This window comes from Sus scrofa, chromosome 14 (genome assembly GCF_000003025.6).
Source record: "Sus scrofa isolate TJ Tabasco breed Duroc chromosome 14, Sscrofa11.1, whole genome shotgun sequence".
NCBI classification, from domain to species: Eukaryota; Metazoa; Chordata; class Mammalia; order Artiodactyla; family Suidae; genus Sus; species Sus scrofa.
In genome coordinates this window covers 26003538-26030607 of record NC_010456.5, presented here as the reverse complement: position 1 = coordinate 26030607, position 27070 = coordinate 26003538, and the positions used below count along the sequence as shown (strand labels likewise).

The following is a 27070-nucleotide window of genomic DNA, read 5'->3' as shown; positions in this document are numbered from 1 at the left end:
CTGTGGTGTAGGTCGCAGACGCGGCTCGGATCTGGCATTGCTGTAGCTCTGGCATAGGCCGGCAGCAACAGCTCTGATTAGACCCCTGGCCTGGGAACCTCCATATGCCGTGGGTGTGGGCTTAAGGAAAAAAAAAAAAAATCTGGGAGTTCCCATCGTGGCACAGTGGTTAACGAATCCGACTAGGAACCATGAGGTCGCGGGTTCGGTCCCTGCCCTTGCTCAGTGGGTTAACGGTCCGGCGTTGCTGTGAGCTGTGGTGTAGGTTGCAGACGCGGCTCGGATCCCGCGTTGCTGTGGCTCTGGCGTAGGCCGGTGGCTACAGCTCCCATTCAACCCCTAGCCTGGGAACCTCCATATGCCGTGGGAGCGGCCCAAGAAATAGCAACGACAAAAAGACAAAAAAAAAAAAAAAAAAAAAAAAATCTGAAGGGGAGTTCCTGTTATGGCTCAGCAGGTTACAAACCTGACTAGTAATCCATGAGGATGTGGGATCAATCCCTGGTCTCGCTCCATGAGTTAAGGATCCCGTGTTGCTGTGAGCTATGGTGTAGGCCAGCAGCTGCAGCTCCAATTCAACCCCTAGTCTGGAAGCTTCCATATGCTGCAAGTGCAGCCCTAAAAAGCCAAAAAAAGACAAAGAAAAAGAAAAATCAAGAGACTGGGAGAGAGGCTGGGGGACAGGGAAGAATGTCTTTATTGTTGGGTGAAAAAAATAAAACAAGACAAAACCTCTGTGACCAAGTGTTGGGCACATGGGTATCGGTTGAATTATTCTCTCGATATTACTATTTCCATTTCCAAAGTGATGCCTTTGCCTCTATTTTACGTCTATAATTCTCTCTCGTAGTATCTTTTAAAAAGTATTTGAAAGAAGGTTGAGTTATTAGAAAGATTTGTTTCTAAATCAGATGGAGAAAAATGGTGAGAGCCATATCTCTGACTTCCAGTGTCTGAGAAATGTGTGTCTTCTTTGTCAGATGGATTCAGAATGAAAGCAGACTTGTGAATAGGCCTCCTCCCTCTCTTATCACGGAGGAAATGGAATAGATTCCCAGCCTTGTAAGGTTTTCTGTATTGAACCCTTTATCGTGAGTTCCTGTTGTGGCTTGGTGGTCGATGAACCCAACTAGTATCCATGAGGTGGGTTTGATCCCTGGCCTCGCTCAGTGGGTAAAGGATCCAGCGTTGCTGTGAGCTGTGGTGTAGGTCACAGAAATGGCTTGGATCTGGTGTTGCCGTGGCTGTGGTGCAGGCCAGCACCTGCAGCTCTGATTTGACCCCTAGCCTGGGAACCTCCATATACCTCAGGTGCAGCCCTAAAAAGACAAAAAGACCAAAAAAAACCAAAACAAAACTCTGAGCCAAAGCAGTGACAAATGCCAGATCCTTAACCTGCTGAGCCACCAGGGAACTCTCAATAATGCTTCTTCTTTTTCTTTCACAGCTGCATCTTCAGCATATGGAAGTTCCTGGGGCAGGGGTCAAATCAGAGCTGCAGCTGCCAGTGTACGCCACAGCCACAGCAACACAGGATCTAAGCCGCATCTGTGACCTATGCTGCAGCTTGCAGCAATGCCAGATCCTTAACCCACTGAGTGAAGCCAGGGATCAAACTCGAATGGACACTACATTGGGTCCTTAACCTACTGAGCCACAATGGGAACTCCTTCCTATTTGATCCAGAATGTTTCTCCAAATTTGTCTTTCCTTCCCCCAGCCCCTGCTCTCCATAAGATCCCCAGCCATGGACACGCTGCTCTGTGTCGTTTCAGGACTCCTGGAGTCCGATTGATTGGGGAGATGGCCCAGGAAGATCTCCACGCTGTTGTGAAGAACTGCTTTGCGGTGGTCAACAGCTCCGTGTCCGAAGGCATGTCAGCCGCAATCCTGGAGGTAGTGATGGAACTCTTGTCCTGAAAAGTGGAAATAGGAACTTGCCTGTCACCCCCTTTTTTATTTATGGAGGGGACCTCCTCCAGGCTCAGAGAGCTTTCTTCAGTTCAACAGTTACGCTTTTTTTTTTCTTTTTTGGGCCACCCTGCAGTATATGAAGTTCCCGGGCTGGGGATCAGATCCAAGCCACAGCTGTGACCTACGCTGCTGCCATGGCAACACTGGAGCCTTAACCCACTGTTCCTGTGCTGGGTGGGGGATTGAACCTGTGTCCCAGTGCTCCAGAGATACCGCTAATCCCATTGCACCACTGCGGGAACTCCCCAAAGTAGTTTTGAAGTTCTATTTGTGACTTCAAAATGCTCTTTTCTTTCTCATTGCCATTTCTCCCTGCCTGCTACAAAATGGAATAAAGCTAGAATTGTGTTGCCTCACTGACCCACCAAGTAGCTTCCGTGGAGAGGTGGCTGAGGCTATGAAAGTTCGGGACATAGGATGAAGGTATGTTTTGTAGGAAGCCTCCTTTTGTCTCAGTGTCTCCTCCCTCTTTTCATCATGTCTAGGATCCCAGAATTTAGGGGATAAGGAAGGGCTGGGAGTTCCCTGGTGGCTCAGCTAGTTAAGAATCTGGCATTATCACTGCTGCGGCTCGGGTTCGATACCTGGGGACTTCCATGTGCCGCGGGTATGGCAAAAAAAAAAAAAAAAATGAAGAAGAGAAGGAAGCCTTTGGCTGTTGATCTTCCAAGTCTTTGAAGCACATTTCACATCCCCTTTCTCACAACACTAGGGTCTTACTTCAGGGTCTAGTTAGAGCAATGCTATTATTTTAAGCCTAAGTGTTTGCAATATCCATTTATTCCTTTGGACACTAGTTCAATTTACTGGCCAAAGGTACAATTTGTGAACCTCAGTATTTTGGAGATTGTGGTCAATGAAGCAGGAAAAAAAATAATCCTCCCTGGATTTCCTGTTGTGGCTCTGTGGTAATGAACCTGAATAGCATCCATGAGGACTCGGATTCAATCCCTGGCCCCACTCACTGGGTTAAGGATCCAGCATTGCCGTGAGCTGTGGTGTAGGGTCACAGACATGGCTCAGATCTGGTGTTGCTGTGGCTGTGATATAGGCCAGCAGCTGCAGCTCCCATTTGACCCCTAGCCTGGGAACATTCATACACCATGGGTGCAGCTCTAAAAAGACAAAAAAATTCTCCCTAAATTTAAGCATGAATGATGTCATATGCATGATATTTTCCATTACTGTGGCATCACTTAAAAAAGCAAACATGAGTTCCCTGGCAGCCTATTGGTTAAGGATCTGGTATGGTCACTGCTGTGGTACAGGTTCAATCCCTGGCCTGGGAATTTCTGCATGCCACAGGTGTGGCCCAGAAACAAACAAAAAATTTAAAGAAAAAAAAAAAAACAACAAAGAAAGCCAAAACCAAAACCAAAATAATATGGGCTGGGATAGAAGCTATATAGCTACGCCTGTAATTCCAGTTTTCAAAGCACAGCGTGGTATTCCTCTTTAGATATTCCTCTAGACAAGTGTCAACAGCTTCATCGGTCTATGGCTGTTTAATGATTGGCTTTAATCTCCATTGTGGTTTAAAAATCAGCTTTCGACTGTAGTCGCTGGAGAGATGCATTTTGCTCTCTATATTAACTTTAAAAATGTACATCCCTGCAGCACTCATCCTCAAGCTTTTGCTGAATCGCTCCTTTGTATGTAAATACCCCCTCCCACCACCACCACTGCTGCAACTTCTTGAGAAAAGGTAAAGTCGAATTCGGGGAATGATTTTTATAACCAGCACACACAGCGTTTCATTGCAGATGAAGTGCTGTCAAATCTCATTTACTTCAAAGGAAAGGCAGCTGTTAGCAATTCTGTCTGCCTTCAAATGTCGCCGCCGTGTTCCTTTTGAAAAACTCCAAACTAACCTTTGGGCTGAGGGTTTGGAATGAAACTGAGTTTCGAGGAGTCATCAAGGGTGGATGTCTTTAGAGTCAATTCACATGACCAAAGTGGTTAATCACGGAATATGTGCCTGTCGCTTTTGAAGGAAGGACTCTTTTGACCTTTCAGAATTCGCTTTGTTTTGTCGTGGAAGCATGTCGGAATTGTAACTGAAAGTGCAACCTCTGTACACCAGACCAATGAAGTCTCAGAGACAGAGTTTTGGGGAAGAGAAAGAACAGCTTTCTTGCTCTGCCAGGCCAAGGAGGACTCAGCAGGCTAATGCCTTAAACCCGTGTCCTGTTCCGAGAGCGCAGATAGCAAGGGGTTTTATAGGTTTAGCTCAGAGACAGATTATTGATGAAGGTGTCTATACGATTCTTCAGCTGTAGGTCATTTCAGAGTCGTCAAATCCAGCATCAGTTGGTCTGGTGATGGTTTCTGGTTGTCTTCGGGGTGATAGTTCCTTGACCTTCTCTCTGGAATGAAGATGGCTTAAGGGGAAGGGGTGTTAGGGAGTGTTTCAATTACAAAAGAAAATGCTAGATTCAATGTAACTCTAACTGGAAATTAACCATTAGTAAAAGAAAGCGATTAATCAAGGAAGAGATCTTTGTGAAAAGCCAGACACTAGGTGCAATGTAACTCTTAACTAGAAAGTAAATATTAGTAACAAGTTAGTGCTCTAAGGCAGGACACAACGTCATGGAGACTGATTCAACTAGGTTTTAGCTGTAGCAGTATTTCCTAATCCTTAACTCTTGAGTCAGCTTTTTGAGACTGCGGGGAGGCCTGGGAGCCTAAAGAAAAGGCCTTTTACTTCAGAACATAAAGATATAGGGTCTGGTACACGGTGCGGGGAGGGAGCTGGGGGGAGGTAAAGTCTTCTTCAAGTTGCAGGACAGTCTTTGTGCAGCCAGGAGCTGTGCCCACAATGCCATGGGCCTCCCCGTCAGGAAACGCCCTAACCCCCACGGTGGGAGGTCTGAACGCACAGACCACTTGGAGCAACCGCATCCCCACCTGACAGGCAGTGACCGTGGTGCTGGACACACCCTCAGTCAATGCCAGGAAAATGCAAGCAGACCTCTCTGCAAGGAAATCTGGACCCCAGAGGTTACAACCCAGGGTGTGCCTCCAAATTCCGTCTGAAGCTTGAAACATCAGTACAGGTGACCGAGCCCTTCAAAAATCCTCTTGCCTGTGTTGGTGAGGCTGCACCTCTGAAGGCTGTTCTGTGGTATAGACTAGGGGCCAACTATACTGGAAACCTAAAGATAGTGGACCAGCGATGAAGTTTTTCTTTTTTTTTTAGGGCTGAACCTGTGGCATATGGAAGTTCCTGGGCTTGGGGTTGAATTGGAGCTGCAGTTGCACCCTACACCACAGCCATGGCAAGGCCAGATCCTTAATGCTCTGAATGACACCAGGGATCAAACCTGCATCTTCATGGATGCTAGTCAGGTTCTTGACCTGCTGAGCCACAACGGGGACTCTAACAAAGGTTTTTAAAAAGGTTGAATATGACATTTCCATCCCCCTGATGAAAGGTCGCAAAGCTCACTGGGGGCCACACGAGTCCATGGACTGCAGACTCAGCCGGGGCTTAGCTCTGATGCCTCCTCTTCAGAGTCCCAAAGCCGGCCCCTGATCCCGGCTCTGAGTGCCTCTCTGCCCCAAGTGCCTCCCCCACTGACACCCCCATTCCTTGTTCACGACCAGCAGGAGTTCAGGGGAATTCAGAGGGTGCGGCTCCAAACAGTCTCACCCAAGACCTCAGCCAGGACCGGCTTCCCAGTGCCATTGTGTTCTGGGGCTCTGTCTTTCTTGAAGACACAGTTTGTTTTGAAAGAGGTGATTTCACACCTGAAGAAAGGGAGCTGAGAATCAACCATGCGATTCCTGAATGCCGTGTCTTGGCTGTATGAAAATAGCATTTTCGGGTCCTTATTCTTAAGATGACTCTTTTCTGTTTTCTTTGTTCTCATTTCTTTGTCTTTTATTGAAGTACAGTTGATTTACAATGTTGTGTTAGTTTCCGGTGTGTAGCAAATTAATAACAATGGAAGGTCCTGCTCTTTGCCCTCTGAGATGGGAGCAGGAAAATCACAACTTGGAGATGTTCTGTGACCATGAAACGCCGACATGAGAACCCGTGCTGTCTTGGAAAGGCAGCTGTGCAGCTGAGATTGAGCAGGAGGGCTCCAGTCCCAGGGGCGAGCCAGCTCCTCTACTTTCTCTGATGGTGGGGACAGAATAATCTTGGGGGGGGGAGGAGGAGGGGTGTCCACACTCCCCCAACCTTATCTAAGACCCGGATCTCAAACTCAACATGCACTGGGGAAGATGGAGGTGACACAGAACCAGGGAACCAGGTGAGCTCACCAAGAAAACTGCTAATGATAAGATGGCCAGCGTGGACCACTGACTTAACACGTCATGGTCCATGCACTCGAGTTGGAAAAAGAATTTTGCAGCACAGCCACATGAAGAGAAGGAAAAGTTGATTGAGATAAGAGATGCTGCTGGCGCAGTGGGACAACTTCTTGATAATCAGGGAGAGCCAACCCTCCAGAGAAAGAAGTTTATTGACATGAGAGATTCTGCTGGCACCGTGGAACGACCTCCTGCTGATCAGGGAGAGCCTATACCGAGCATGTGGTCCTGTCTGTTTTTATAGCCCAGAGGAGAGGTCTCAGGATATACCTGCTGACCTACTGATTGGTTAAGGAAAGAGGTGTCTTAATGGTACACTTGCTGGTTGGTTGGAGGCATATGAGGGCCCTGCAGGCTCGAGGCAAGGAGTGGGCCACATGCCTTTCCTAGTAGGGATAGGAAGGAGCAGGCCAGGTTGCTCAAGGTTGGGGAAGGGGCATTACAGTAAGACGGGTGGGGTGATATGGGTCTGGTCATTCTTGTCTCGGCCAGAGGCTTTGCGTTCTATCTCCTTGAGGGGGCCTTGAAGTCCCACATTACAATTTATTTATGTCCAGGTGTTTCTAGAACATTTACTCCACACGTATTGGTTGAACACCTGCTGTGTGTCACGCACATGGCTCTGGGCACTTGGCCATTGGTGGCATCCATGCCATGTGAAACCTTGAGTGTCACAAAGCTCCCCATCATAGTGACTGAGACTGGGTAATTTTACATGTCTGAGAACTCAGTGTCACCTATTTCTTTCTTTCTTTCTTTCTTTTTTTTTTTTTGTCTTTTCTGGGGCCGTTCCCGCAGCATATGGAGGTTCCCAGGCTAGGGGTATAATTGGAGCTGTAGCCACCGGCCTACACCACAGCCACAGCAATACCAGATCTGAGCCGTGTCTGTGACCTACACCACAGCTCATGGCAACGGCAGATCCTTAACCCACTGAGTGAGGCCAGGGACTGACCCCGCAACCTCATAGTTCCTAGTTGGATTCGTTAACCACTGAGCCACGATGGGAACTCCAATGTCACCCCTTTTGTATGAATTGAAATTAGTACCATCTGCAGAATCATAGCACCTAGAACAATCCTTGTACAGAGCAAGAGCCGGATGATTGGTTTGCTGATAATGCCCCTCAGGGCTGCCTCCGGACACCAGACTGTCACCTGCTGAAGACACCTGTCACATAAAAGCTGGGTTGGCCCCTGTGAAAGTAACCACAGGAGATTCGGTGTAGGGAGTAGAAGTAGACGTCAGAAGAGCTGGCCTAATGCTCTACTTTTCTAGGCCTTGCTCCCCCAAACTGAGGAGAGGGCCAGAAAAATGCCCCCTTCCTGGCAGGTGAGGTCAACCTTGCCTGCCCTGCTTTGGGGTATCTTTTTTTCAGCAACACCAGATCCTTAACCCACTGAGTGAGGCCAGGGATTGAACCTGAGTCCTCATGGATACTAGTTGAGTTCATTACTGATGAGTTGCAATGGGAACTCCTGGAGCATCTTTTTGAGGCCTCGATCCCAGGTCGTGCTATGGGGCGCCCTGTGCTGGCTGATCCCAGCCCTTTGAGACTAGAGACTGCTTAGTAAATAATCAGAATGATTAACCGTGTTGCTCCTTGCTGTTCTATGCCTGTCAAAGGGGTGTGTGTGGTCCCAGTGGCATTCGTACAGCTAGTGCTGGAAGCACATTACTCATCAGGGAAGGTAATGACAGTAATTAAAAAGGCAGGGAGTTCCCGTTGTGGCTCGGGGTTAAGAACCCAACATAGTATCTTGCTCAGTGGGTTTAGGATCCTGTATTGCTTCAAGCTGTATCGTAGGTCGCAGATGTGTCTCAGATCTGGTGTTGCTGTGGCTGTGGTGTAGGTTGAAGCTGCAGCTCCAGTTATACCCCTAGCCTGGGAACTTCCATATGTGGCCATAAAAATAAAAACAAAAAGCCAAAAATGTATACTCTGCCATGGAAGAAGAGTCAACCAAACACTTTGAGAGAGGGATTCTTTGTTATGTTGCAGTGGCAATGTCAGACAGACCATTACAGTATATAGTTTTCCAGGACTTGCAAATATAATCAATCATTAAAATTCAGTATGTAGTTGCAAAATCCGGGGTTTGGATTGCGGTATCATTTTCAGCAAGCTCTTTGGGTATTTTTGTGTGGTGCCAGAGGTCCAGTTAACATAAGAAGTTTGGAGTTCCCTGGTGGCTCATTAACATAAGTTTGGGAGTTCCCATTGTAGTTCAGTGGGTTAAGAACCCATCACAGTGTCTGTGAGGATGCAGGTTTGATCTCGGGCCTCACTCAGTAGGTTAAGGATCCAGCATTACCACAAGCTGCAGCATAGGTTGCAGATGCAACTCGGATCTGTCAAAGGGGTGTGTGTGGTCCCGGTGGCATTCGTACAGCTAGTGCTGGAAGCACATTACTTATCAGGGAAGGTGTGGCTGTGGTGTAGGCCAGCAGCTGACATGATCTCTAATGCAGAAACTTCTATATGCCACAGGTGCAGCCATAAAAAAAAATCATTAGAAGTTTGGAGTTCCCTGGTGGATCAGTGGGTTAAGGAATCGGCATTGTCACTGCTGTGGCGTGAGTCACTAACGTGATGTGGGTTCAATCCCTGGCCCGGAACAGCCAAAAATCCGCCTCCCCCAAACTCCAGAATTATTCTCCCGGAAATTGACTTATCCCACCACAGAAGCTCTTAAAATGACTGCCCACCTGTCTCCTTCCTTCTGTACACCCTTTTAGGCAATGGATTTGGAAGTCCCCGTGTTGGCGAGGAACATCCCGGGGAACGCCGCAGTGGTGACGCACGAAGTTACAGGATTGTTGTTTTCCGACCCTCAGGTAAAGGAGAGTGATATCCGTGTTCAGCTGGTCTGGGTTATTTTCTTCTGCATGTCCTTCGGAGTCTGTGACCTGCCTCTTTGTGATTAGCTCTTGGGGTTCCCTTTATAATCAGTAGATACCTGTGTGAAGCACGCTTGTCACAGGGGCAGCCGCCCGGATGTGTGATCCAAAGAAACCTGGGCACGTCCAAGAAACCAGAGGCCTGGGTTCTGTTTCTGATGCCACTGGTGGTGATTATCATGACCTTGACCTTGAGCAAGTCACTTCCCCTTTGAGATGCTTGGCTTTCTGGTTTCAGAATGCGGGTACTCTTCAGATACAATCCTGCACTTCTAGAACACCTGCTGGTGTTCAGAAGACTGTCACATATCTGATCCTTTGTGGTCCCCTCGAAACAACATACCGAAGAGGCAGAGTAGTTGAGTGTACTTGAAATTAAATAAAGGTCAGTGCAGCTGACAGTGGGCACAGCTGGTGGAGCCGTGTCACCAGGGGCACATGTGTGTGAAGGGATCCCGGTCACAAAGTGCTGAGGGTCCAAGGATGTGCCTGTCCTTGAACCTTGGGACCCTGTGCAGGGTGTGTGGCCTTGGCCTGAGTCTCCAAGCTCTATTTTCTCCTCTGGACCCATGAAGGGAATTATAACTCTGATCTTAGAGGAGAGACGTGGGTGGAAGGAGCTGACATGCAGAGCTGAGCAGTGGGCACAGCGATGGTCAGGGCCCTGGGTACCCATTATCACCAAAAGGAGAAGCGTTGCTGCTGCCTATGGCTTGTTTTAGGCGGCAGCAATAAAGAATCTTAAAGAATTCCCTGGAGTTCCCATCGTGGCGCAGTGGTTAACGAATCCGACTAGGAACCATGAGGTTGCGGGTTCGGTCCCTGCCCTTGCTCAGTGGGTTAACGATCCGGCGTTGCCGTGAGCTGTGGTGTAGGTTGCAGACGCGGCTTGGATCCTGCGTTGCTGTGGCTCTGGCGTAGGCCGGTGGCTACAGCTCCGATTCAACCCCTAGCCTGGGAACCTCCATATGCCGCGGGAGCGGCCCAAAAGAAATAGCAACAACAACAAAGAGACAAAAGACAAAAAAAAAAAAAAAAAAAAAAAAAGAGAATTCCCTGGTGGCTCAGCAGGTTAAGGATCTGGCATTGTCACTGCTATGGCTCAGGTTGACCCCTGGCCCAGGAACTTCCACATGCCTTGGGTATGGCCAAAAAAAAAAAATAAAAATAAAAAATAAAAATAAAAAAAAAAAATAAAAAAAAATTTTGGGAGTTTCCATCATGGCTCAATGGTTAAAGAATCCGACTAGGAACCGTGAGGTTTTGGGTTCGATCCCTGCCCTTGCTCAGTGGGTTAAGGATCTGGTGTTGCCATGAGCTGTGGTGTAGGTTGCAGATGCAGCTTGGATCCTGCATGGCTGTGGCTGTGGTGTAGGCCGGTGGCTACAACTCCGATTAGACCCCTAGCCTGGGAACCTCCACATGCCGTGGGAGCGGCACTAGGAAAGGCAAAAAGACAAGAAAAAAAATTTTTTTTTTCCATCCTTTGTTTTTTAAGTTTTTTTTTTTTTTTTTTGGTCTTTTTGCCATTTCTTGGGCTGCTCCTGCGGCATATGGAGGTTCCCAGGCTAGGGGTCCAATCGGAGCTGTAGCCACCGGCCTATACCAGAGCCACAGCAATGCAGGATCCGAGCCGCATCTGCGACCTGCACCACAGCTCACGGCAATGCCGGATCGTTAACCCACTGAGCAAGGGCAGGGACCGAACCTGCAACCTCATGGTTCCTAGTCAGATTCATTAACCACTGTGCCACAACGGGAACTCCATGTTCTTTAAGTCTTTAGATATAAAAATTAGGTTCTAGGATTTCCCTTGTGGTACAGCAGGTTAAGGATCCCAAGTCATTACTGCTGTGGCTCAGGTTCGATCCCTGGATGGGAAACTTCCACAAGCCGCCAGTGTGGCCAAAAAGTAAGTAAGTACAAATGGGGTTCTACTCACCATCATCTTTATTAAGGCACATGCACATGCTGAAATGCAGGGTTTATACTTACAAGCTGCGGTCAACTCAAATATTTGAAATGTCCATGTCTCACATTTCCTCTGGCAGGTGTTTCATCCCAGACTTTCTCCCTGTCCCTTAGTATAAATTATGGGTCACCTCGTTTGACTGCCTGCCTATCCCAGAGTCAACACAAGCAAGATGGGAGTCAGCTTCACTGGACAGGGGTGGGAGGGGGAATGGATTGAAGGAGTCAGGCTGTGCTACCTACAAGGTCCTGTGTGGTTTGCCTTTCTTTAAATAGTAACATCTAAAAGCCAAAACAATACCAGGGCACCACGTACATGGTTGTTCCTTGCTGATGCTCCAGACAAAGGTGTATTGCTTTTTACCACGTTCCACGTCTCTCAAAATCAACACCAGCCAAGCTACAGGTCATAGAATATGGTTTCCACGCGGGCAAAGAGATTTTATTCTCATCTCCCCAAACACAATGTCTATTTATTTTATAGCTCAATTTCAGAGCACTACAATTTTATCACTGAGTGTCTGTATAGCCATCACTTATAAATGGGTATATCAGCCCCACACTGGAATGAGAGCCGTTTGGCTCCCCTGATTTCATTGCATGTTTCTTGTAAGATATTCCTTTTAATATTTGCAAATAACTCTCCTATCTCTGACACATCCAAGTCATCTCTGCCGATTGCCGGCTTCTTATGAAGGTATCAGACACAGCCTCGCAGCTCCCACAAAGTTAAGGTGTGGGTTTATTTTGATTCCAAGGCTTTAACATTAGTTTTACAAAGAATGTTAAAAAAATAGAACACTCTTAGTTTCTTGGGAGCAGGAGTGGCGGGGAGGGTGCATTTTCGACACACTTTGAGAAAGTGCGCTAGACACGGATATCACACATGGCTTTGTTTTATAGTTGTGATCAGACTCAATCTAGCACAGAGTTGGAGCTGTTGCTTCAAAAACAAATATGCAGTTTAGATAAGTCACTGAGTGGGCTTACAGTCGTCTGGCTCTGGAGCTCAGGTGAAATTACCACTGGTTGTTTTCCAGCGTTTGCAAGACTAATTTCAAATGTATATTCAAATATGTATTTGGAGTGGCATCTCATTTATTAAGAAGGGACTTCCATGCCAGGATGTAATATAGATAGATTCATAGATATATCTATAGATACATACATACATACATACATTGATTAGATAGATGAATAGATGGATGGATGGATAGATTGATGGGTGGGTGGATGGATAGATGCATGGACAGATGGATTAATAGGTAGATAGATATTCATACATACATACATACATACATAGGTTAGATAGATACATGGATGGATGGATGGATAGATGGATTGAATGATAGATACATGGATACATAGATTAGATCCATAGATATAAATGTGGATTTCTATATGTCTGTATCTGTATCTATCTATATAATGTATACGTAACTTTTTTTTAACCACAAATGCTGTTCACATCCTTCTAAATCAGTAGTCAGTAGTTCTGCTCGCTTGCTTTTTTAAAAATTTTATGGCCATACCCAAGTCATATGGACATTCCAGGTCAGGGATTGAATCTGAGCCACAGCTGTGGCAACATGGGATCCTTTTACCCACTGCACTGGGCCAGGGATAAAACCTGCACCTCCACAGCGACTTAAGCCACTTTAGTAGGGTACCTAACCCACTGCACCACAGTGGGAATGCCCTGCTTTCATTTTTATTCCCTTATTGAGACAATACAAGGTAGACTGTACATTTCACACCCGCCCTCTCATTTCCTTTCCAAAATGGAAAATGAGTTTTACACAGGTTTTGCCTAAAGGCTATGAATGGTTGTCAAAGTGCCTCCTTTATCCCTTGGTTTCTTTTGCGGACCTGTCTCTAAAACAAAACCGATGGTGCAGCAGACATGTGACTTTCCCCTGCAAACATAGCCTTTTCTCATATTCTTTGATCCTCAGCATTGGGCGGTGTTTTCTGACCACCAGGGCCCTGGGCTCCTGCTCTCCCCTTCCTGGTCCTCAGGCTGCACAGGGAGTGTTCCTGGTGCTCACTTAGTTAGGGCATCACATCCGTCGCCTTTCAGGGTGGAGGATGCTGCGGGCACATGGGGTGCCTGGAGCGCAAGCTCGCCTCCCTTTGACCGGTCTGTTAGGGATCTGCAGCAGGTTCTGTGTGCAAACCAAGCCTCCCAAAGTCCCTGCACTAGCACATGTCTGGCCTCTGAAGGTAAAAGATGATACATCAGCTGTTGCAACCTTAATATGCTAATCAGTGTAGATGGCAGAAGCAAGGTCTTTAGGGAAGAGGTGCATGACAGGCAAACGTGAGCGAGGATCGAGTGGAGGGAATAGAAAAGGAGAAGCCCATTTGAACGTGGCTTGTGCTGGGCCAGGTGGTAGAAGCAATGGTGAAGGAGGGAGGGGGTGAACCGCGCATTCAGGAGACCATGCGCCCTCAGGAAGGAGGTGGCCCTGCTTAGCGCCCCCTGCAGGAACTGCGCATTCCCTCCAAGATCTGAGAGCAGCCCCCCAACCTCTCTGTAGCCAGGAAGAGAAAGGTGATCTTGGTCCCATGACCACAAGCAGCTAGATTTTGGCACCAACCCCATGTGCACTTAAAAAAGGGCCCCGAGCCCATCTTGTAAGATGCTGGTCTGAGGAACCAGCTCAACCAAGCCTGGGGTTCTGACTTATAGAAACCAGGAGACGATAAACACGTGCGTACCCCAAATGTACTCTTAAGTGCGTGGTGGTTAGCTCTGCCCCAAGAGGGAGCTAGGACTGGGAGGAAGGCAAGAGAAGATTTTTTTTTTTTGGTCTTTTTAGGGCCAGGCATATGGAAGTTCCCAGGGGTCAAATCAGAGCGACAGCTGTCGGCATACGCCACAGCCACAGCAATGCCAGATCTGAGCTGCGTCTACAATCTACACCAGAGCTCACGACAATGCTGGATCCTTAACCCACTGAGTGAGGCCAGGGATCAAACCCACATCCTTGTGGATACTAGTTGGGTACGTGACCTTCTGAGCCACAGTGGGAACTCTCCAAGGGAAGATATTAAGGGGAGCCAGTGGAGCTTCTGCAGAGGATGGAGATTTGCAGGTTTTTTTTTTTTAACTTAGTTTTATTGAGATAGAGTTGACTTGGGATGTTGTATTAATTTCAGGTGTACAGCAAAGTGGGTCAGTCATACGTACACATACATCCTCTCTTTTTTCCCATACAGGCTATTCCAAACTATTGAGTAGATTTTCCTGGGCTCTACAATAGGTTCTCATGAATCATCTCTTTTCTACAGTAGTGTGTATATGTTATTTCCACCCTCCCAATTCTTTGCTCCCCAACCCTGAGCTTTTCAGCTCTGGCAGAGGCAGGCTGTCTAGAAAGAGAACGGTTTTGGGTAACTGATGCATCCCATTTGAGATGATGGACGGCATCCAAGGGGATGCCATGGGGTCTTGCTGGGTCTTATACATGTGTCTCTTTTCCCGAAATCCCTGCTCTTGTGTTTCACTCTTCTGGGAGCAGCTGGAAAGATGAATCCATGGTGCAGTTTGATGGGGGGAGCAAGAGACATATATAGCCAACTGCTAAGCACAGGGAGGGACTGGTGATGCCCCTGCTGAGATGCTCCAGTGGAAAGTCCAAGCTTTCACAATAGTCACCAAGCTGGCCTGACCCAGCCCCTGCCTCCCACTCAGTAGACCGTCTCTGTTTCTCCATCTGAAGTGTCTTCCTGGGCTCTTCCTCGGGCTGGATGCTTCTCCTTGGGTGGGTCTCGGTTTGGTGGCTCCTGCTCCATGAGACCTTCCTGATTCCTGTGGAAGATCAGGGAGAAAAAAATCCACGTTTTTCCCTTTTAGTTCCTCCATGGCTTTGATCGCTGTGCCGCTTTGACACACTCAGATGCTTAGACCTGTACTTGTTCCTTCATGGCCGCCTTTCTTCCCCACCCAGTCCCACCTTCATCCCGCTAAAGCGCAGGTCCACACAGGCATTGTCTTCAGCTGTAAATTCAAGATGCCTCCTCTTCAGGATTCTGTGTTGCACATCCCACTGCCCTAGCACCCACAACAGTACCTGGTGCCAAGTGTTTTTTGGCAGATGAACCCAGCTCAGGGAGCTCCCACTGTGGCTCAGTGGGTTAAGGACCCAATGTTGTCTCTGTGAGGATGCAGGTTCAAGGATCTGGCATTTGCCCTAAGCTGTGGTGTAGGCCACAGATGTAGATCAGATCGGGCGTTGCTGTGACTGTGGTGTAGACCAGCAGCTGCAGTTCCGATTCAACCCCTAGCCTGGGAACTCCCCTATGCCACAGGTGCGCCCTAAAAAGACAAAAAAAAAAAAGAGACTATGTCATTTTAAAACGTTGATAGTGTTTTAATGTTCGGAAGAAGCAAAGAAGGTTGGAGAATGCTGAGCCTCCAAACTTCTGTTCTGGCAGAGCTGTGCTTAGATCTTGAGTTTTACCCTTGATCATCTGAGTCGTCCTGGACATGTTTTTCCTTCTTCTGCTCATTCCTTCATCCATGGGGTGGAGATGGTGATGCTCCCCTTTGGGCAATAACAGCAAGCGCGTGGGGCGGAGTCTCATCCTTGGCCTTGCAGCTGACACTCGGCCTCTGTCCACCAAGGCCAAGTAGAAATCCGGAGACAGAGTTTTGGGTAAAAGAGAAAGAAATGGCTTTTATTGCTTTGCCAGGCAAAGGAGGCCATAGCAGCCTAGTGCCTTAAAGACTGTGCCCTCCCTTGGGAAGAACTTCAGGGAGTTTTATAGCAAAAAGAGGTTCAGAATAAGAATCAGAGTTGAGAGCAAATATGCTTTCTTCTTTCTTTGGGGGAATATTAGTTATCCAGGTTGGGGGTCACAAGCGTGGTCTCCCGTTGTGGAGCAGAAGTTCCTGTTGTGGCTCCTGACTGGTATCCATGAGGATGCAGGTCCAATCCTTGGCCTTGCTCAGTCGGTTAAGGATTGTCAATGCCATAAGCTGTGGCATAGGTCGCAGATGGGGCTCGGATCCCGCATTGCTGAAGTTGCAGTGTATCAGCCCCTAGCCTGGGAACTTCCGTGCGCCGTAGGTATGGCCCTAAAAAAAACAAAACCAAAAAAATGACAAAAAAAGAACCCAACTTGCAAAAAGGACATAATGATCAGTGATTAGGGCATCTAGGAAAGTCCCTGAAAAAAACATCTTGTGCTTATAATCTTTGACACACAGGCAGTTTTGCTCAGGGGTCTTAATCTGTAGCTCATGGCTGATTGTGTTTAGGGTTCAGTTAAGCCAGAGAGAAGCACAAGGAAGGACCCTAAGCTATTCAGTTTTGAACTAGTCATTTCTAATAGAAGCGTAAAGAATGTGAGTTTTCTCTTAGGTGTAGGACGGGCCTGCCTCAGCCTCAGGGGAAAGCTGCAGTGACACAGAATCATAGTCTGTCCCTTAGGTGCCGGATAGTCTGCCAAGCTCCTAGGTCTAAGCCCTGGAATCACCATCAGTACAGTGAAACATTCTCCTTGTGGCATTTGGCCAACATTATGCAAATATCATCTCTCCCCCCCTCCTTCTTTTCGTTTTATTAGTTAAAACCATTTTTAAACTTTTTAATCAAACATTTAGAATTCCCAGATGTTAAATGCACCTATGATGTGTAAGCCCCCAGCTAGCCCCTCCAAAATGTAAATTCTCCAATTCAGGGACATCCAGGACTGATTGGATTTCCAGTTAAGCCCAAAGGAGACGCTGGTGTGAATTACATTGGAAGTGAGTCTTAAACATTTATTTGCATTGTTACTGGTAATTATGCTGGGATGTTGCTGCAAATGATGCAGACCTGTGATGAGGCGCGTGGCTGGTATTTGTTAGGGAACAGGCGAGAGATCTATGGGAGATAGCATTTTCTAACAGCAACATTGAAAGAAAATAAAAAAACAGATGAAATTCATATTGGAATTCCTGTTGTGGCTCAGTGGTTAATGAATCCAACTAGGAACCATGAGGTTGCGGGTTCTATCCCTGACCTTGCTCTGTGGGTTACGGATCTGGCGTTGCCGTGAGCTGTGGTGTAGGTTGCAGATGCAGCTCGGATCCCATGGTGCTGTGGCTGTGGCGTAGGTGGCGGCTACAGCTCCGATTAGACCCCTGCCTGGGAACCTCCATATGCCCCAGGAGCAGCCCTAGAAAAGACAAAAAGACAAAAAAAAAAAAAAAAGGAATCCATATCAATGATATATTTTATTTAGCTCTGTCTATCCAGATCCCACCTGTATTTTACATACTAGCTCATCTCAATCTGGAGATTAAATTTATATCCAAATTTGATTTGCATTGAGACTCTATACCTTGGCTTTGCAATACTTGAATGGAGCACCAGTTTTAAAATTTAAATTTAAGTCCATTCAAATGAATAATTAAATATGCATTCCTGGCACTCTGGCCTCATTCAGTGCCCCGGGGTGGAGTGGAGGGGAGTTGTTCTGGGAAGGGAAGGGGGTGTGGGTCTGGGCAGGGCTGACACCCCAAGAGGGTCCCAGCCGGGCCTCCTCTTTGTACTGGCACTGTGGTAGGGACCTTGATCATTTCTCATGGTAATCCTCCCAGGGAAACCTACGAAAGTGTTACCCTAATGATCCCAGAGAGGGTAAGGCCTTTGCCTGAGGAAGCTCAGCTGGAGGGGCAGGGCAGGAACTTGAACCCACAGCTCTATTGCAGAGCCCAACTCTGTCTCTGTCTTTCCTTCTTTCTCCAACTCTGTTTTTCCCCCAAGAGCTTTTGCACACGACTCCCAGTGTGGCTGCCTCTGCCTCTGTGTCTCTCCTTCTCTGTCTCTGTCTCTCCCTTTCTCTGTCTCCCTCTCTCTGTCTTTGTGTGTGTCTCTCTTTTTTCTCCATCTGTCTCTGTGTCTGTCTCTCCCCCTCTGTCTCTGGGTCCTTCTTTCTCTGTCTCTGTTTCTTTTGTTTCTTTCTCTCTTCCTCTCTCTGTGTCTCTCTCTCTCTGTCTCTGTCTCTCCCTTTGTCTCTGTCTCTCCATCTGTATCTCTCCCTTTCTGTCTCTCTCTGTGTCTCTTTCTCTCCCCCTCTGTGTGTCTCCCCATCTTTCTCTCCCCCTCTCTGTGTGTCTGTCTTTCCTTCTGCCTCTATCTCTCCCTTTGTGTCTGTCTCTCCCTCTCTGTCTGTGTGTCTTTCTCTCTGTCTCTATCTACCCCTCTCTGTCCCTGTTTCTCTATCTCCCCTTCTGTATTTCTTCTATGTCTCCCTCTGTTTCTGTGTCTCTCCCTCCCTCCCCTCCTCTCTTGTTTTGGGGAGAAGGGGACACTTCCCCAAGATCATCCCCTGGAAGGACTCTGCTCACCACTGTTTTGCCGGATCCCTGGGGAGAACGGACGTCTTCCTTAGGCCCAGTCCTGCTTGGCTTCATTGCCCGAGGCCTGGTCCCTGGGTCAGAATGATCCAGGTGCTGGGCGGTGAGGGGGGGAGACACCTAAGGTGGGCACAGTGCTGAGCAGCCTGGGAGCCTGGGTGAGGTGAGGACGTGGACAGAGCCACAAGATGGGGCTCACTGCTCAGGAAAGCCCAGACCAGGCCAGGGATGGACCACAAATCAGGGCTGTAGTGTGAGGCCTGTCCCTGCTCTGGCTCCTGTGTTCCCAGGCCAGCAGGCTGCATCTGGAAGTCTCTTAAAACAGGACGAAGAGAGGACAGTTTTTCTTCCAATTGCAGATTCCTCAGCCACGTTCACAGGGCAGGAGACAGCGTCTCAGACTTGACCTTCTGGCCTGACCTCTCGGGCTGTGTTGCTTGTTCCCTGAACACCTGGCCGCACACCCTCTCAGCCTGGGAACAAGCATGGTGTACTTTGTTGTTTTTTTTTTTTCTTGAAAGTGAGAATTTTTAATTACTTCAATTCTATTCAGTTTAAGGGCTTGAACCATCCATAATGAATATGACAGAATAGATAGGTGCTTTAGGAGGGTTCATTGTATTTTGAAATCTCTGCAACCTGAAATAGAATGTGAAGAGTTCCCATTGTGGCTCAGTGAGTTAAGAACCTTCGAGCATTCATGAGGATGCAGGTTTGATCCCTGGCCTTGCTCGGTGAGTTAAGGATCCAGTGTTGCCACAAGTTGTGGTGTAGGTCACAGATGCAGCTCCTATTCGACGCCTAGCCTAGGAACTTCCATATGCCGCAAGTGTAGGCCTAAAGAAAGAAAGAAAGAGAATTTGAAATTAAAAACCAACTGATTTTATTTTGGAGGCTTGCAATTAGGAGGGTGGCCTGAGAGACCCAGCCAGACCACACTGAAGGGACCCTCCCAACCCAGCACTGCTGGCCATCCCCTGCCCATCACTCTGTGAGTCTGTCCCTCTTCCTGGCGGCCTGAGGGCACCTGGTGGACTCTTCTGTTGACTAGATGTCAGGGCAGCCAGTGAGGTCCCCAGCCTGCTCCAGGAACCAGCCCTGGAGGTGCATTTAATATCCTGAAGCTCAGAGCATAGAGATGTTGGTGACTTCTTAGCACTTGCAGAATTCAGGCAAGTGGCCTGTGCAAGATCCTTTGGGGTCTGTAGCTGCCAGGGTGATGCTATAGGAGAAGGTGTGGGACCTGGGTGCTGGCTCAGGCCTCCTCCTGGGGCCTCCTGCCTCCATCTGGGGAGGCACCACTCTTCTGGGCTCTGTCTCCAAAAGTAATGGAGTTCCTGCTGTGGCTTAAGAATCCAGTGTTGTCTCCGAGGTGGCTAGTGTTCGATTTCCACCCTGGCACAGTGGGTTAAGGATCTGGCTTCACTGTAGGTCCTGTGACCTGAGCCGCCGCAGTGACAACGTGGGATCCTTAACCACTAAGCCACCAGGGAACTCCAGATCCTTCCTGTTCTTAGTCATCTCACTGTCTAGACCAGGATGAGTCAATTTCCCATCTTTTTTATTAAAAATAATTTTATATGTATAGTTTTTATAGAAAAGTTAACAACATAAAAAATGAAAATGAAATTAAAAAATATCCAGAGTGGAGATCCCCATTGTGACTCAGAAGGTTAAGAACCTTACCAGTGTCCATGAGGATGTGGGTTCAATCCCTGGCCTCACTCAGTGGGTTAAGGTTCTGGTGCTGCTGCAAGCTGTGGCATAGGTCACGGATATGTCTCAAAGCCTGTGTTGCTGTGTCTGTGGTGTAGGCCGGCAGTTGCAGCTCCAATTCACTTCTGGCCTAAGAACATCCATAGGCTGCAGGTTTGGCCTTAAAAAGAAAAAAAATTATCCAGAGTGTACCATTTGGAGACTCATCTGATGTTTTCAAGACCTTTCTTTTCAGGACAGGTACACAGATGACCTGTCCCTTTTGTCCCAGAAATGAATAGTCCCTTGGTTCATAACACATGTCATCAGCTACTCTCTATCCGCTGTCACAGATCTTGGCCTCAGCAGAGGTGGGAAATCCATCTTGGTTCTTGGTCTCAGAGACGTAGAGATAGTAAAACCTTTATCCCCTGTCCCACCCGGCGTTTACACATGACAGGTAGAAGGTTTTGGTCAGAGCAGACTGTTATTCGGAGGAGGATGACAGTGCCATGATCTTGATGACTGAGTTATTTGTCACCGAGGAATTCTTTTTTTTTTTTTTTTTTTTTTTTTTGGCTTTTTGCCATTTCTAGGGCCGCTCGTGTGGCATATGGAGGTTCCCAGGCTAGGGGTCGAATCAGAGCTGTAGCCATCCGCTTACACCAGAGCCATAGCAACGCAGGATCCGAGCCGTGTCTGCGACCTACACCACAGCTCACGGCAACGCCAGATCCTTAACCCTTGAGCGAGGCCAGGGATCGAACCCACAACCTCATGGTTCCTAGTCGGATTCGTTAACCACTGCGCCACGACAGGACCTCCACCAAGGAATTCTTGTGTTTTATTCCGGCCCTTCCCGCAGCTGGCTGCCATGGAGTTCTTGGGGCCAGAAGGGACAAGTGGCAGCCAAGGCTGGCAAGAAGGAGAGCTCTGCCCACCATGCAAGTTGGGCGGGTCCATGGACATCCATGAGGACAGGGACAGTGGCTATCAGCCAAGGCTCTGGCTTGTAAAATCTCACAGAGGTGGTGTATGGAGTCCGATTGTGGGTTTGGAGGCTGTGGCAGTCATGAGGCCTCTGCAGGAGCGTCTGATCAGGAGGCTTTGAAGATGCTGGGGTTGGACTTTGCCTGGACTCAGAGGTGACCGTCTCTAGATGTTCTCTCCATGGCTTCGCTGAAGTCAGCTTTCCTTGGCTGACACTGCCCATTTGTGTCATGTTCCTGCCAGCTCCCCAGAGAGCATGACTAGGATGACTTAAGTGCAGGTTTACATGCTCATTTCTTGCAGGTTTTGTTGTTTCCCTCTGACTTTTTGTGGCTGGTGACCCTGTGACTGCAGCTCATGTGACCATGGGAACCGCCCCCCCAGAGCCACCTCTTCTCTCCAAGCCTTTCCTCTCTTTCTTCCCTTTCCTTCCTGATGTCCTCTTTGTCCCTGCCTTCCATGCATGCCAGGGTAGCAAGAGCAATTTGCTGGCAGCTCATGTATTTGAAATGATGCTCTGATAAGAACCTGGGAGGCAAGAAAGCCAGAAACAGAATCATCGCTATCCTTGCTTTTAGCTTAATCGGTGGTTCCCAAATCTTATTGATCTCTGTGGTCGCTTTGTGGGTTTGCTTTATTCTCCTGGGAAGCAGCCAAGCCTGGTGGAGAAGGATGTTAGCTCTGGGGCTGCACCGTCTGAGTTTAATTCCCATTTCTTCCACTTATGGCTCTGTTACCTTGGGAAGGTTCCTGGACCTCTCTGTGCTCCCATTTCTTTCTCTCTGAAAAGGAATCACAGTGATGGCACAGCCCCTGGCCCCTTCTCTGCAATTCCAAAATCCACAAAGCCCTAATTTTATTTTTAGTAAGTTGGGTGCCAAAAACTCACTTAGCAGCAAACTTGGATCTGAGCTGATGTGAAGTTATTCATGGCTTTGTTTATCCTGCTTGGCGGGACAATTCACACATTTGATTCAGGAGATCCGGTGCGTTTTTTGTGGGGTGCTGCCTTAAACCACACATCCTTAACATATGGAGGGCATATGTTACTAAAAGGGCACATAAACCACGCTATTAAAAACCCCCAAATCAGGGAGTTCCCATCACGGCTCAGTGGAAACAAATCTGACTGGTATGCATGAGGACGCAGGTTCGATTCCTGGCCTTTCTCAGTGGGTTAAGGATCTGGCATTGCCGTGAACTGTGGCGTAGTTTGCAAATGCGGCTCAGATCCCGAGCTGCTATGGCTGTGGCATATGCTGGCCTAAAAAGACAAATAAATAAATAAATAAATAAATAACCCCCCCAAATCTGGTTAGTAGATGCAAACTATTACATTTAGACTGGATAAGCAATGAGGTCCTACTACAGCACAGGGAACTCTATCCAGTCTCTTGGGATAGAACATGATGGAAGATAAGATGAGAAAAATAATATATATATATATATATATGTATATATATGAATGACTAGGTCACTTGGCTGTATAGCAGAAATTGGTGCAACATTGTGAATCAGCTATACTTTAATAAAAAATGAAAACAAAGCAAAACAAAACAAAAAAAAACCCCAAAGCCTGGATTCTAAAACATGGCCTGTTACCTGGGCATCATCTTGATAAATGTTTAGCTGTTGTTACTGTAAAATTCTGGCTAGTTCTGTCCCCCGAGGGAGGCTCTCAGCCAAAGACCAGCTGTCCTCAATGAGAAGTTAAAGAACAGGTTGGCGCCTCACTGAGGTTTTCTCCTTTTTTTGGGGGCGGCGCACTCATGGCATATGGAGGTTCCCAGGGTAGGGGTCACATTGGAGCTACAGCTGCTGGCCTAACCACAGCCACAGCAATGCCAGATCCTAGCCGTGTCTGTGACCCACACTACAGCTCCTGGCAATGCTGGATCCTTAACCCACTGATCGAGGCCAGGGATCGAACCCTCAACCTCATGGTTTCTAGTCGGATTCCACCGCACCACGATGGGAACTCTGAGGCTTTCTCTTTGACTCAACCAGGCACAAAGGAGAATTGAAAGGGGGTTCACTTTTTCACCAAGTGGTCCATGGTCATTCACTTCCCATTTCCTACTACCTCTCATGGGCCACCCAAGAATGTCAGTCTAGATCTGCTGGATTAGGGGACCCAGTCTGCGAGCTGGCTTGTGGGAGGTGAGTTCATGAATTGTCCCAGAGAAGGACCTAAGCTTGTGGTGTGTGTGAACAGGATCCACAGCTAGACTCTGTAGTGACCAGACTTGGAGTGGACAGCTGGAATGAAACATTCAGACTCCCAGCTGCCACCATTCATGGCCACAGGTCATGGTCAGAGGCCCTGGGTTAAGTATCAGCTCAGACTGCTGCGGAGGCCTGGCTTCAATCCCTGGCCCAGCATGGAAGGTTAAAGGATCTGGCTTTGCCATTGTGACAAAGGTCACAGCTGTGGCTCAAATTCAGTCCCTGGCCTGGGAACTTCCATATGCTGCGAGTGCAGCTATAAAAACCAACAAAAGAAACCAAGAAAAAAAGAAATGATCCATGCACCCCAGTGTTCCTAGCAGCACTATTCACAATACCCAAGATATGGAAACAACCTAAATGTCCATCAATGGAGGAATGGGTAAAGAAGCTGTGGTATAATGCAATATTATTCAGCCATAAAACAGAAGGAAGTAATGTCATTTGCTGCAACATGGATGGACTAGAGATTATCATACTAAGTGAATAAGCCAGGCAGAGGAAAACAAATATCATGTAGTATCACTGATGTGTGGAATCTAAAAAAATGATGCAAATGAACTTATTTACAAAACAGAAATAGACTCACAGACATAGAAAACAAACTTACAGTTACTAAAGGGAAGGTTAGGGAGGGTTAAATTAGGAGTTTGGGACTAGCAGATAGATACTACCGTGTATAAAATAAACAACAAGGACCTACTGTATACCACAGGGAACTGTATTCAATATCCTGTGATAAATCATAATGGGAAAGAATATGCAAAAGAATGTATGTATGTGTATAACTGAAGCCCTTTGTTGTACAGCAAAAACTAACACAACGTTGTAAATCAACTATACTTCAGTTAAAAAAAGAAGATGGGCTGAAGCTTTATGCCGAGGAATTCCCAGACTGTTTGCACATCCTTCTGAGTGGTCCTCCCTTTATCCAACAGCAGGAGTTATCAGGATGCAGATGGTTGAGATTATTGTGTGACCCTGTTACATACACATCACTGTGAACGGTGGCATTTGCCCCTAGCTTCAGACTCGACCAGCAAATGGTGTTGTAAGAAAAATAGGACTGATGCCTGCATGTCACTCTTCAGATGGATCTTGAAGCATGTTCTCACACCTTGCAGTTGTCCGTAAGATGAATCTGTTCTCTGTGCCCTATATTCTCTGGCCAGATAACTTGTGTAGAACAGAGTTGGCACAGTGGTCTGTCTTAGACCAGAGTTTTTCACAGCATGACTCTCCCGAATTGCCTGGGGGAACTGTTAGAAAATATACATGTGGGCCATTCTGCCGTGGTGCAGAGGGTTAAGAATCTGACTACAGTGGCTCTGGTCGCTGTGGAGGTGCAGGTTTGATCCTCGGCCCTGGTGCATTGGATTAAAGGATCCTGTGTAGGTTATAGCTGCAGCTCAGATTCAATCCCTGGCCCTAGAACTTCTATATGCCATGGGTGCAGCCACAGAAAAAAAAAAAAAAGCAGGAATTCCTGCTGTGGCTCAGCAGTAATGAACCCGACTGGTATCCATCAGGTTGTGGGTTCTATCCCTGGCTGAGGTCAATGGGTTAGGGATCCAGCATTGCCATGAGCTGTGGTGTAGGTTGCAGATGTGGCTTGGATCGGCGTTGCTGTGGCTGTGGTGTAGGCTGGAGGCTACAGCTCCAATTTGACCCCTAGCCTAGGAACTTCCATATGCAGTAGGTGTGGCTCTAAAAAAAAAAAGAAAAGAAAAAGCAAGAAAAGAAAATACACATGTGTTATGGAATGAATGTTTGTGCCTCCAGCCACTCACCCCAAATTCCTCTGTTGAAATTTGAACCTCTACAGTTATGGAATTAGGAGGCGGGACCTCTGGGAATTCAATGGGCTATGAAGCTGGAGCCCTCACAAATGGGATTAGGGCCCCAATAAAAGAGACCCTCGAATCTGCCAGCACCTTGATCTTGGACTTCCAGCCTCCAGGACCGTGAGGAATAAATGTCTGCTGTTTATAACCGCCCAGTCTGCGGTGTTTTGTTATAGCAGCTCAAACAGACTAAGACAGCATTCTGCCCCCCACCACCTCCCCAGTCAGAATCTGACAGCAAAGTCTGAGGACCAGAGGCACAGACTAAGCCTTAATTACCCCCAGGGTCCCAGGCATCAAAGCCCGAGGAAAACCAAGATCTTAACAACAGCACATCTGTCCATTTTCAGAAACCTTCCCGTCCACTTCTCCCATCAGTAGCTGGTGGTATTTGAGGCATCTGGAGAAGCAGCTTCAGGGCTGTTTAATGGAATATACATCCCAAGCCTGAAATGCAGAGTTTTTACGTTTCACTTCTCCTGGAAGAATACGTCTCACTCCCAGAAGAATGAGTGCAGCAGGCTTCAAAACCACCCCACATTCAGTCTGCCGGCTCCCTGCTGTGTTCTCTCTGCATGAGGGGCTTTTTTCTCACTGAGGGGTTCCCCTGCCCTGTGGCTTTCAGGGGACACAATGGCGGGAAGGATCCCAACAGGAGTTTAAACATCCAACCTGTGAGACTGACACTGCATCTCATCCCTAGGATCTGGCTGGTGCCTTAGGGAGACAAGGTCAATCCAAAGGATTCAGTGAGGAAAACAAATTTTTTACTTGAAATATAGTTGATTTATTAGTTTCTGGTGTACAACTTAGGGATTTTATATATATATATATATATATATATATGTATATATATATACATATATATATATATATATATATGTATATATATATTCTTTTTTTGAGGTTATGCTTTATTTAAAATTACTAAAAAGGAGCTCCCTGCTGTGGTGCCGTGGGTTAAGGATTTGGTGTTGCTGCAGCAGCTATGGTGTAGGTTGCAGTTCCTGCCGGATTCGATCCCTCGCCTGGGAACTTCCATATGCCTCAGGTGTGGCCAAAAAAGAAAAATTAAAAAAAAAACAAAAGCAATAAAGTGACTATAGAATATTGGCTACATTTCCTGTGCAGTATAATATATCCCGGTAACTTATTTATTTTACACGTAACAATTTGTGCCTCTTCTGCCTTACCCCTGTCTTGCCTCTCTCCTCTCCCCACTGGTGACCACTGGTTTGATTGCTATGTCTGAGTCTGTTTGTTTTGTTATATTTATGCCTCTGTTTTATGCCTAGTCCACAGATAAGGGATAATTTACAGCTTTTGTCTCTCTCTGTCTGACATTTCTCCATGAGAAGTTTTTCCACAAGCAAAGACCACTGTGAAAATGGTCAACTACTAATTCGATAATTGTGAAAACAAAACTATGCTCTTTTGCATGAATTGTTTTTTGTGTGTGTTTTTCGTTTTAGAAATCTATAACCTAAACCAGAGCTTGCACACACGTCTTTTAAGATATGGAATCCCAGTACTTGGTTTCTCTTTTATTGTTTTTGAGTGTGTACTCCTGAATGCTTTATAACTTATCGAGAATATTTTTCCAGGAGTTCCCGTTGTGGCTCAGTGGGTTAAGAACCTGACTAGTACCCATGAAGATACAGGTTCTATCCCTGGACTTGCTCAGTGGGTTAAGGATCCAGCATTGCTGCAAGCTGCGATGTGGGTCACAGATGTAGCTTCGATCCCAAGTTGCTGTGAGCTGTGGTGTAGACTGGCAGCTATAGCTCTGATTTAA

At 47.2% G+C, this 27070-nt stretch overlaps 1 protein-coding gene across 2 annotated transcripts in view; it reads left to right on the top strand.

The window, feature by feature from the left end:
* GLT1D1 (glycosyltransferase 1 domain containing 1) overlaps positions 1–27070 on the top strand; it is a 110800-nt gene that overhangs the window by 78826 nt on the left and 4904 nt on the right. For both annotated transcript variants that reach the window (XM_021072863.1, XM_021072862.1), the window contains exons 10-11: positions 1776–1896; positions 9037–9135. In XM_021072863.1, coding sequence (XP_020928522.1) covers positions 1776–1896; positions 9037–9135 — 220 coding nt within the window. The remainder of the gene's footprint in view (positions 1–1775; positions 1897–9036; positions 9136–27070) is intronic.